Genomic DNA, 12706 nt, shown 5'->3' on the forward strand with positions numbered 1-12706 from the left:
TAAGGTTGCCATGAGTCAGAATCAACTCAATGGCATCGGGGTTTTTTTGAGGGGGGTTTTGGAGCTCCTTAGAATTGCAGACCCTAAGACATCACCCAGACCTGCTAAATCCTAATCTGCATTTTAACAAGACCCCTCAGGGATCCAAATGCATATTAAGATGTAAGAGACACTGGACTAGTGTGCTAGTTCTCAGCCTCTTCTTGCACACTCCCATTATTTCGGGAACTTGAAAAAATATTGATGTCTGAGTCCTGTTCCCAGAGATTCTGATTTATTTGTCTGGGGTATGACCTGAGCATCACGATTTTTAAAAGCTCCTCAGGTGTTTCTAATATGTACCAGAAGCAGGAACCACTGCTCTCATGAATAAACCTTAACAATTTTGTGGCTTCCTCCAGGTAAGAAAGAAAAAGTTGGTTCATTCTTATTTCTGTGGACGCCATGAATCATGAAGACATGTTGTCCGTAATGGAAGCTTTAGCCCTTTCCTCTTCTCTTTCCATTGGGCTGCATCCTTCTCCTCCACACGTCATTTTTCTGGACAGAACCGTCAGGCTACATAGAAAAGGAGGGAGCGTAGGGCTGGGCAAGTGGTGGTGAAACGCTTTAATGTGTATTCTTCTCTCTGGTCCTGATGCTCATCTTCCCCTGTCCTGATACACATATGCTATCAAGGTCACGGTTCCTTCCTTTCCTCCACTGGGGACTCCTCTGCAGTTGATGTCATTGATACTTCATGGATGGCGAGCTGGTGTTTTGGCACCACTCCACATGAAAGTCCATTATGATTCTCCCGACCTCAAAAGCCCCAGAGATTGGAAATTCCAAAGCATCTCCCACATTGTAGGACAGTCATGCTTCGCTAGCCTTATTTAACCCTGTAAGAGCGACCCTTACAGACTAAACTGAATCTTATGTTTGTTAATTGATTAGTATAAAGCTCTGCCACATATCTGCATTTCTCTGTCTCTACCAAAGGCAAATGCTTCTATACAAAATTTGAGTACTTTGATGACTATGAAATAATAAGGCACATTTGGTGGTGTGGCTAACTGGAAGCAGTCTGATAGTTAAATCTGAGATGAAAGAAGGTTTGTCACTGAGAGAAATGTAAGTACATACTGATGTATGTTTTAAATTTAAGAGGAAAAGCAGCGATTCATCTTCTATGTGAAAACACTCACTGAAAAGTCACCAGTATCCAAGCAAGAAAATGCAGGTAGGAAGTTCAGAAAAATGTACAATACTAAGTGGTATATTAGGATGGGAAGGCTGAATTAATACAGTGAGGTTTTTCAGATTCAAAGGAACAATCAGAAGAATTCTTTTTTTTCCAGGATCTTTAGTTAGTGGCCAAGAATTGACCAGGAACATTTGAAACCCAAAATCACTTCAGGTGTCCAAGGCTATAAATGAAACCAGAAAAATTGGTTCAGACGGATGCCTTCCTCATGCCCACCCCGTAACCTGTTGCCGTTGAGTCAATCCAACTCATAACGGCCCTATAGGACACCGTAGAACTGCCCCATAGGGTTTCCAAGGCTGTAAATCTTTATAGAAGCAGACTGCCACATCTTTCTCCCACAGAGCGGCTGGTGGGTTTGAACCGCTGACCTTTTGTTTGACAGCCAAGTGCTTAAACCACTGCGCCACCAGGGCTTCGCTCTTCCCTTATAATGACCAAATAAAACCACCTACGCCTCTTTCAGAACGAAACATACACGCCTGGTGATGACCACCTCCAGAAATTCATCCTTGCTGACATCTACAAGAAACGAGAAATAGAAAGGGTACCGGGCAAAACCAACCAAAATTAAGGACAAGTTTTTTTCTTTTAGGAAACCTCTAAATGAATTCCAGCTCATGCTATGCAAAACAAAACAAAACAAATCAAATCACTGAAGGAAAAACCTGTTTAACTGTGTCCTTTAAAAAAGAAACCCAAGCTTCAATATAGATTTTTATTAAAGGCCACATTTCCACTGTTCTGCCAAGTCATATAGACATAGTAGAGTGCGTGACTCCAGGCAAATGTTTGAACATACAGTTCTTTAGAGGAACCCTGCATGAATTCTCTAATCCATAAATTATTATTTAATGTGACTATATGCCACCATGGTTTAAAAGTACCAAGTATGGGCAAAATAGTTTTCTGCAATTCGGCGGGTCCAAGGACTTCTGGTGGTAAGGCTTCTTGGTGACACATTGGACTGAATTCCTCAGTCTTTATCTAAATATGCTGTGTGGTTTGCCTCTACATACTTACTGTAGTTATTTCTTGTCACTGAGAGCAACAACTCTACTCAGGCCCAGGAGATGAAGGCTGTTCTCCCCAATCCACTGGAAGAGAGCCCTTTGCTAAAACCAATAAGTCCTCTGTGTTCTTCTTTACTTCCTTAGGGTGTTGTTGCTGATACCTCTCCCCAGACGGTGGCACCTTCATCCCAGGACACCAGTGGTCAGCAGCAACAGATAGCAGTGGACACATCCAACGAGCATGCACCTGCATATTCTTATCAACAGTCTAAGTAAGTGCAGGCTATGCTGAGTTCTTTCCCTGAAGATCAGCCATCTTGACATCTGTCTCTCATGCTGTATCTGCTAGCTTTTACCGTATAACATATAGTAAATCACCCCCAAACCTAATGACAAGCATTTATTTGGCTCGTGATTATGTGGGTTGGCAATCTGTGCTGACCTCAGGTGGATGGCTCTTCTGGACTCACGCATCTGCAGACAGCTACTAGTCACCTATGCAGCTCAACTTCTGGGTGCTGTCTCACTGTCCGCTGGATGATCTGGGTGCCTGGGCCACGAGTTTCTCTTCCTCCAGCAGGCTTATTCACATGGCAGTTTCAAAAGACCAGAAAGAGGAAGAATGCAAGCTCCAAGGCACAAACACTTGCCATACTCCACTTGTGACTCATTTGCCCAGACTCATTGACCAAAGCAAATCACACAGCCAAGCCCAGAGCCAATGTGGAGGGTACTGTCAAAAAGCTTGGATACATGAAAGACATTGCAGCTATTTTCACAAAAATCCCACCATACATATGTTTGGGAAAACTCCAGAATTCCCAGCTAAAAGTAGATAGTCTGCGTTTTGGTCTCAGTTTCTTCATTCTTAGATGAGGAGAGTAGCAGCCACCTTGCAGGGTAGCTTTGAATACTTAGTCAACTAATTCACGGAAAAGGGTAAAATGTAAAGCAACATAAAAACAAAAACAAAAACCCAGGCCAGTTGCTGTTGACTCAGTTTCGAATCATAATGACCCAATGTGTGCGGAGTAGGACTACACTCCATAGGGTTTTTAAGGCTTTCAGAAGCAGATTGTCAGGCCTTTCTTTGAGGTGCCCCTGGATGGGTTTAAACCACCAACCTTTCAGCTAGTAACCCGCTGCCGCTGAGTGGATTCTGTTTTATAGCAACCCTGTGGGACACCGTAGAGCTTCCCCATAGGGTTTCCAAGGAGCACCTGGTGGATTCAAACTGCCAACCTTTTGGTTAACACCCATAGCCCTTAATCAGTGTGCCATCAGGGCTCCAGTTTCAGTTAGCAGTAGAGCATTTAACTCATAGCGACCCTACAGGACAGAGCGGGACTACCCCATAGAGTTTCCAGGGAGTGTTTGGTGGATTCGAACCATTGTCCTTTTCGGTCAGCAGCCAAGCTCTTAGCCACTGAGCCACCAGGATTCCTAAAGCAAAATGGAATAGGTCCTATTCAGGAATTAAGTGGTAAAGAAAAAATCAGATAATCAGACTTAACTCTTGAAAATCCTGAAATCACTTGTAAAGCAAAGTATTGTTTACTTTGTGTTGAGTAATTATGTAGACTAACATTTGAGAGCTTCTGACTGAAACCAGAGCAAGGAACAAAAGGAAATACAGAGGTCTTGGCATGCAAACCATTCTACTTCGTAGATAAAAATCAAATCCCTGGTGAATAGAGAATTCCCAAATGATCCTGCCTTCTGCATAGTGTTGCTCTGTCTCTTTGTCATCATTTCTCTTTAACCTCAAGGTATATTAAGAGATTTGTTTGTTGTTGAAAGATTAATCAAGCTAATGGGTCTTCCATCTGTGGTTTAGCTTCCAAAGTCAGCCCTGTAAATTCAGTGTGCTCTGGATGTGACTTCATCATGCAGATAGAAAGTGTTATTATTGTTGTTGACGTTATTATTATCACATAACTTTTAGGCGAGGTCATTAGTGAATGAGATGGTATTTTTGTTAGTTTCTTGGGATTTTGTTTTGTTTTGTTAATATACCTATGTTGTTGTGTTGTTACGTGCCTTCAGATCCCTTCTGACTTACAGTGACCGTATGTACAACAGAACAAAATAGTTCCCGGTCCTGCGCCATCCTCACAATCATTGCCACGTTTGAGCCCACTGTTGCAGCCTGTGTGTCAAACCATCTCACTGAGGGTCTTCCTCTTTTTTGCTGACCTATAGCCTGTATGAATCACTTTTACGTACACCACAGGTTATGGGAGGCTCTAGCATTCTGCTCAGAGTCCCTGGGTTGTACAACTGTTTAACACTCAGCTGCTAACCTGAAAGGTAGATGGTCCTCACCCACACAGAGGTGTTTTGGAAGAAAAGGCTGGCAATCTGCTTCTGAAAGGGCACAGTGTTGAAAACCCTGTGAAGTGCAGTTCTCTTCTGCACACATGGGGTTGCCATAAGTCAGAATCAACTGGACGGCAGCTGGTTTTGGTAGTAAGGGCACCTACAGAGACACTTATTAGAAAGCAGGCACAAAACAATTTATACGGTTTGCTCCATAAGCTTGATGAAGCCCAACTCTGCACATGAAAAACCCACTCATGTAGACTAGACAATTTCTACAGGTTATCCTTCTAGACGTCACCAGAAATCTTCTACTCCAAGACAGTCCCATTTTGAGCTCAAGCCTCAAGCAATATCCTGAAAGTTACAGGCTACAGATTTCCCTACATTTTTATTATAGGTTGTTTGTGTAAAGTGGAGAGTATCTCTAAATATTGTAGCCAATCCGTGTATCTTGAATACTCCAAATTCCACAAATGGAGGTTCATTTCTAGCATCCATTTAGCTAATTAACCAGCTACTACTTTCATCAGGTACCCATTTCTAACAATCACTATGCTAATTGAGGTATGGATAGCTTCAAGTACTTGTACAAACCTCTGGCCTTTCTCATTAAACACTAGCTGACCTTCCATGGGGTGTGGACTTCTGATTAGGACAGCTGAATGTCCCCTGAAAAGTAGCTAGGCCCCATCACACATACCTTTAACACCACAATGTCTATACTGATGGTATTTGAACATAAACTACAACAGAAGATTGTAGGAGAAAAGTTTGACAAAGATACATGATGTACCTCTGAATAAAGGAGTTATGTCTGGGATCTCTGTCTGCAAATATTTTAATATTTCACATTCCGCTTTCCAAGCTAAAAAACCCATTCTTATGTTTTATATTCATGCTTTTCTTTTCCTTCATTGTTAAAAGAGGCTAATAATGCAAAGGACACTCTGAGCACTTATACGAAAAAGGCAGAACTGATAACTGTGTTCTATTTTGGAAATTCCAATTTCCATCCTAGTAATTATGTTTTACCTTATGTTATTAAGAAAACCTTAAGGTAAGCAGAAATAAGTCTTCAAGCGAAGTGAAATTCTAATAGACAGAATCAGAACTTCTTGGTTCATTTTCCACCTTTGTCCCTTCCTAGTTGTCGCTCAGCCTTTCTGAGCCTCATTTTCCTCTTCTGTAAAGTGAGAGGATTAGATTAGGGTTCTCTATGAGTCGAAATTGACTTCACGGCAAGGGGTGTGGTTTTGGTTTAAAGGGTGTAAGGGGGAGCCCTGGTGGTGCGGTGGTTAAGAGCTGACTGCTGACCAAAAGGTTGGCAGTTCAAAGCCACCAGTCATTCCTTGGAAACCCTGTGGTGTGATTCTGCTCTGTCCTTTATGTTTGCTATGAGTTGGAATCAACTCAATGGCAACGGGTTTTTCGGTGTAAAAGGAGCTCTGGCTGCACAGCAGTCAAGCACTCCCTGCTAACTGAAAGGTCAGTGGTTCAAACCCACTAGCCACTCCACAGGAGAAATATGTGGCAGTCTGCTCCCATAAAGATTAGAGCCTCGCATAAACAGTATACAAAACACTACTAACAGTGCAGAAGAAAAAGTAGATAAGTGGGAGCTCCTAAAAATCAAACACCTACACTCATCCAAAGACTTCACCAAAAGAGTAAAAAGGTTACCTACAGACTGGGAAAAAGTTTCAGATATGACATTTCCCATCAGCACCTGATCTCTAAAATCTACGTGATACTGCAAAAACTCAACTACAAAAAGACAAATAACCCTATGAAAAAATGGGCAAAAGATACGAACAGACACTTCACTAAAGAAGACATTCAGGTAGCTAACAGATACATGAGGAAATGCTCACGATCATTAGCCTTTAGAGAAATGCAAATCAAAACTACAATGAGATTTCATCTCACTCCAGCAAGGCTGGCATTAATCCAAAAAACACAAAATAATTAATGTTGGAGAGGTTGTGGAGAGACTGGAACACTTAGACACTGCTGGTGGGAATGTCAAATGGTACAACCACTTTGGAAATCGATTTGGCCCTTCCTTAAAAAGCTAGAAATAGAACTACCATAAAAAAAAAAAAAAAAATTTAACCATAGGATCCAGCAATTCCATTCCTTGGGATATATCCTAGAGGAATAAGGGCCTTGACACGAACAGATATATGTACACCCATGTTCACTGCAGCATTGTTTACAATAGCAAAAAGATGGAAGCAACCAAGGTGCCCATCAACAGATGAATGGATAAATAAATTATGGTATATTCACACAGTGGAATACTACGCATCGATAAAGAATAGTGAGGAATCTGTGAAACATTTCATAACGTGGAGGAACCTGGAAGGCATTATGCTGAGTGAAATTAGTCAGTTGCAAAAGGACAAATATTGTATAAGACCACTATTATAAGAACTTGAGAAATAGTTTAAACAGAGAAGAAAATACTCTTTGATGGTTACGAGGTGGGGGAGGGAGGGAGGGTGGGAGAGGGGTATTCACTAATTAGAGAGTAGATAAGAACTACTTTAGGTGAAGGGAAAGACAACACAATACAGGCAAGGTCAGCACAACTGGACTAAACCAAAAGCAAAGAAGTTTCCTGAATAAACTGAATACTTTGAGGACCAGCGTAGCAGGGGCAGGGGTTTGGGGACCATGGTTTCAGGGGACACCTAAGTTGATTGGCATAATAAAATCTATTAAGAAAACATTCTGCATCCCACTTTGGAGAGAGTTGTCTAGGGTCTTAAACACTAGCAAGCAGCCATCTAAGATGCATCAATTGGTCTCAACCCACCTGGATCAAAGGAGAATGAAGAACACCAAGGACACAAGGTAATTACGAGCCCAAGAGACAGAAAGGGCCACATGAACCAGCAACTACATCAGCCTGAGACCAGAAGAACTAGATGGTGCCCAGCTACAACCGATGACTGCCCTGACAGGGAACACAACAGAGAACCCCTGAGGGAGCAGGAGAGCAGTGGGATGCAGACCCCAAATTCTCGTAATAAGACCAGACTTAATGGTCTGACTGAGACTAGAAGGACCCTGGAGGTCATGGCCCCCAGACCTTCTGTTGGCCCAGGACAGGAACCATTTGCAAAGCCAACTCTTCAGATAGGGATTGGACTGGACAATGGGTTGGAGAGGGATGCTGGTGAGGAGTAAGCTTCTTGGATCAGGTGGACTCTTGAGACTATGTTGGCATCTCCTGTCTGGAGGGGAGATGGGAGGGTAGAGGGGGTTAGAAGCTGGTGGAATGGACACGAAAAGAGAGAGTGGAGGGAGGGAGCAGGCTGTCTCATTAGCGGGAGAGCAACTGGGAGTATGTAAAAAAGCAAGGTGTATATAAGTTTTTGTGTGAGAGACTGACTTGATTTGTAAACTTTCACTTAAAGCACAATAAAAATTTTAAAAAATAAAAAAGGTTAGAGCCTTGGAAACCCTATTGGGCAGCTCTGCTCTGTGTTACAGGGTAGCTATGAGTCTGAATCTACTCAACAGCAATCAGTTTGGCTTAAAGGATGTAAAGGAACCCTGGTGGCACAGTGGTAAAGTGCTCAGCTGCTAACTGAAATGTTGGAAGTTGGAACCCACCGGTCACTCTCACAGGAGAAAGATGTGGCAGTCTGCTTCCATAAAGATTTAGGGCCTTGGAAACCCTATGGGACAGTTCTACTCTGTCCTACAGGGTCACCACGAGTCCGAACGATCTCAAGGCCAGTGGGTTTGGTTTTGGTTTAAATTAGACCTCTAGTGCTGAGGGCTGTTTTACTTCCGTGCCCTGAAGTTGGATAGGGTTAGAGGGAAGCATCCCTGGTTAAATTAAATTGGGAAACACTACTTTAAACTCTGTGAAATGCATTTCTTAATTGCAGTTCCCCTCAAAGATATTAAAATGCTAATGGACAAGACCTCCTAGAGGGCCAGATAAATACTTCAGATGCTTTACTGCTAAAGGATTAGGGTGCATTCTGCCTTCCTCCTGTGGAATTCAAAGAGTTTTTTTTTTTTTAACATATTATAAGTCTAACGAATTCTGATTGTGTGCATGATGACTATTTTGATACTAATTTAAAAGACTGCATTCTTTCAAAAGCATTTTTTATATTGGTAGCCACCTTTGTTGATACTCAACCACAGGTATGGTAGATGTGGAGGTAAACAAGTAGTGAGACAGTACCGTTTGCCATGGAGTTGATGCTAACTGATGGCAACCCTGACTCATGGTGACCTCATGTGTGTCAGAGTAGAACTGTGCTCCACAGGATTTTTAATGGTGTGACCTTTTGGGAGGAGACTGCCAGGCTTTTCCTGTAGTGCCTCTAGATGCCTCTAGGTGGACCCAAACCTCCAACCTTTTGGTTAGCAGCCAAGCGCATTACCTTTTACACCACACAGGGACTCCAATAGGAACATAGTGCACAGTATTTCCCAGACCCTGGACTGCAGAACCTTCTTTGCACGTAGCATCACATGAAGCTGGCACATCAGAAAACCAAAACCAAACCCGTTGCCGTCGAGTTGATTCTGACTCATAGTGACCCTATAGGACAGAGTAGAACTGCCCATTAAGACACCAGGAAATAGTATTTAATTCAATGAGCTCTAAGACTTCTTCTAGCTCTCAAAGTCTAGGATTCTGGAGGGTAGTTTGCTACTTCCCAACCTGTTCCCTCTGTTTCTGGGGGGAGACAAATACCTAGTTTTCCAACGTTCTTACTGACCTTGGAAGACCCTCGTGTCATCCCCAGCATTGCCAAGTCTTTTTATTCTTCAGTCTTCTCTAACGGCAGGAGGTCCACGTGAACTACCTCGAACACCGATGTCTTATACGTTGCCAGTGTATTAATGACGTGCAGATACGTCCTTAATTAGCTCTCTGATTTGTCTTCCGAGCTTGTGAATTAGAATACATTGTATTTGCACAGGGCTTTCCAGCTTGCTAACTGCTTCATACACATTATATTATTCATATGAATTTCTCTTTTCAAGTTGCAACCCGTTTTGTTTCCAAAGTAGTCTCACTGCCCCACTGAGGATGTTTTTGTTGCTAATGATCACGAATCTGAAAATTTAGAAGCCTTCTATTTTTACGTATATCAGTGCAATCCATAAATATTATGTAAATATGCACTTTCACGTTTCGTATAGGACAGAGAAGGTGGGCAGGAGTGAATTCAGTTCTATTAGGTAGCAACACCTTTTTCCTTCAGACTTCAGCTAGCAACTATGAAAATGTGAAGAGCAACCATTTATTTTTCCTCATTTGTTTTCATGTAGCAGTGAGGCCACATTAAGGGCCAAGCAAGCGATGGGAGAGGGTTATTGAAAACATTTGTGTAAAGTTATAAACCCTGAAAGTAGCTACAGCCTAGCTCATAAATATGGATGATACCGAAAGCAGTGCGTATAAAGCCACTGAACAGTGACGCTCTTCTCTGTCAGTGTAGTCTGCTGAGTAAGATGCCATTCATGAAGCAGCTATTATAGAAATTCATGATGTTTTAGGCATTTTCTGCTCAATGAGTGTGGAAGATGGGGGTGGGGGAAAAAGAACAGAACAAAGAGCAAATAAAAACAAAAACCGTTTTTTTTTTTTCACCCAAGAAGAGGCTAGACTTTTAGAAATAAATGGAGCAAGTCTACAGTTTGCAAAGTTATAGAAACACTGTTAAAATGTAGACCATGATTCCCATGACGACTACCAATAAATTTCCCTTATTGTTGCTGCTGTGACGAAAATTGTCATTGCATTCCTTCTTAGAAGAAACTCTACTTTCTCCTGCAACATGGGAAGATACATAGATTTATTGCTAGTGACCTAAACTATTGGTTAAAAACTGAAGTATTCAGTCTATCAACTAGTCACTTTCCTTCACGATGCTCCTAACAAGTTAAACAGATTCACAACAGCTACAGCTGGCTAATAGGATGGGTGTATTTTTTTTTTTTTTTTTTTGTAAATTAGGAAAAGGAGCCCCTTTTGAGCAAGTCCCAGGCTCAATGTCGTACAGTTCAAAGCACTGGGGTTGAGAGGGAGGCATTTTGCAAATTTGAATAAGACCTCCTTGCTCAGGTGAGATGCTGAGACATAGCTTGGGGAGGAGACTGTGAACTGGAACTTAGCCTTTACTCACTGGCTCAGCCCTGAGTTTTGTACAGTGAACAACCTGTACAACCGTACCAGTGGCCCTGAGGCTTCTTAAGTAAATTGAGCCATTAGGTATCGGGAGAAACAACAGTGCTTTTTCCTGTCATCCTATGCCAGGAAGGAAGAGGTGTTCATGTAAATGTGACCTACAGATAGTTTAAAGATCCTTCTTAACATGTCCCTGCTTGTATTTAGCAAAATCCTAATCTGTTGGCAAAAGAGCTAAGAGTAAAGCCCAACCCACTAGAAGCTCATCCCTGCAATACAGATGGGGCAGCGGCAGCAGATGTTATTTGGGCTGGACTGGGCAAAGTGGCACACAGTAAAAATGACGTATGTCTAGTTAAACACCTATTACGTGCATACAACTCTGCGATACTCTAGAAGAATAAAAAATATAGTCCCTGATCTCAAGAATTTCAAATCTTGGTGGGGAAAGGGGGTAGAAAGGGAGAAGAGAAGGGGAGAAGGAAAGAGAACAAAACATCGTTAACCTCTTAACTGCCTTACTTACTGGGCCAACAAGGCTTAGGAGAACACACATAATGCACATGGGCAATGCTACAAGGTTTCATATATTCCAGGGCTGTATCTGGAGTACATAGTAGGAACTCCGTATTGGTTGACTGAGTTAGCAGTGAATCTCAGTGGGGTTCTGAAGGTATAGAATTACTCAAACTATCTGTGGGAAAGCCAAACCAGGCATTGAAAAATAAGTTCTGTGCCTATTGGGAGTATTACGTAACTGAGTATATTTATATTATCTTATTGTTTTAGAACGGAAAGATATTCTTGACCTATTAGCCTTGATTTTTAACTTGAATAAACTCTCTGGCCTGAATAAATATTCATGTGAAGGCAGAACTTGGCATCCCCAGAGGCCCAGTGTGTTTTGATAGCTTCCATGAGGAAGGTACTATACTGAAAGAGCTTGGTATCTTTCAAAGAGACCTCACCAGAAAAGAGCACAGAGGAGGATTCTGAGGTTACTTTAACATAATAACCACTCTCATTCAATTGTTTTCACAGACCATAAACAGGACTGAAGAATGTCCGTCCGAAACTTTGCCTTGAATGAAGAAACTTCATTGGACAAGAAGTTGACTTCCAGTTTGCACAGGCGTCAAATTTTTTTTTTTTTTTTCCTTCTTTACCCAATGGAAGCAAAGTGTTTTTATGTGCTGTGCAAATGGTTCCTTCATGGTCTGACAGTTTTATTTTTGCCGTCATATCTGTTTTTTTTTTAATTAAAGAAAAAAATCCCAGAAGAGGAGGAAAAAAAAAAAAAAACCTACAAAACAAACATCGAAGGTTGACATTTTATCTGGAAGAGCATTCAAATTCAGAATTTACCTGAATGTGTAGATAGTTTTTTTTGTTTTTTGTTTTTTGTTTTTTACATCAAACCTGATGTCAAGAGGTGGGCAAGCAGAAATGGAAAGAAACTGTCTTCCTTAGTAATTAAGCTATTCCTCCTCTCTTTTCCTTCTTGGTTAAGTCTAGTACGCTCGGGTTTTTTTTTTTTATTTTTTATTGTTTTGGTTTTTTTTCTGCTGTTGTTATTTTTCTGTAAAAATTTTGGTAAGATTTATCTTGAATCTTAATTGCCTTAATTTTAAGGACATCAAAGCTCTCAAGGCAAACTGTCAACGTCTTGTTAAAATATCAAGGAAGAATTGAAATATTGTGCCGGCTTGAACTGGTACAGAAGTTTAAGACTATGAGTTTTTAGGGTGAAAAAAAAAAAAAACTGTACAGTTTAAGAGAAAATGTTTTTCTTCATTTGAAGAAAATTTGTGGATAAAAGAAACCATGGCAACTGCAAGAATTGGGAAAATGCTGGGAGTTTTCGTGAACTTTGTCTTAACTGTTGACACGAATCATTCTAGAAGGCTAAAACGTTTTACGGTAAAGTTATTAACGTTGGTTTTAAAACAACTGCATTAG

The 12706-nt window shown here is 41.3% G+C and overlaps 1 protein-coding gene across 2 annotated transcripts in view; it reads left to right on the forward strand.

The window, feature by feature from the left end:
• LOC100671869 (RNA-binding motif, single-stranded-interacting protein 3) overlaps nucleotides 1–12056 on the forward strand; it is a 65810-nt gene extending 53754 nt beyond the window's left edge. For both annotated transcript variants that reach the window (XM_064277423.1, XM_023554885.2), the window contains 2 exons: nucleotides 2404–2531; nucleotides 11789–12056. In XM_064277423.1, the coding sequence (XP_064133493.1) occupies nucleotides 2404–2531; nucleotides 11789–11795 (135 nt within the window). In that variant the 3' untranslated portion in view covers nucleotides 11796–12056. The remainder of the gene's footprint in view (nucleotides 1–2403; nucleotides 2532–11788) is intronic.
• Nucleotides 12057–12706: the final 650 nt, after the last annotated feature.

Source organism: Loxodonta africana, chromosome 27 (assembly GCF_030014295.1).
Source record: "Loxodonta africana isolate mLoxAfr1 chromosome 27, mLoxAfr1.hap2, whole genome shotgun sequence".
Taxonomy (NCBI): domain Eukaryota; kingdom Metazoa; phylum Chordata; class Mammalia; order Proboscidea; family Elephantidae; genus Loxodonta; species Loxodonta africana.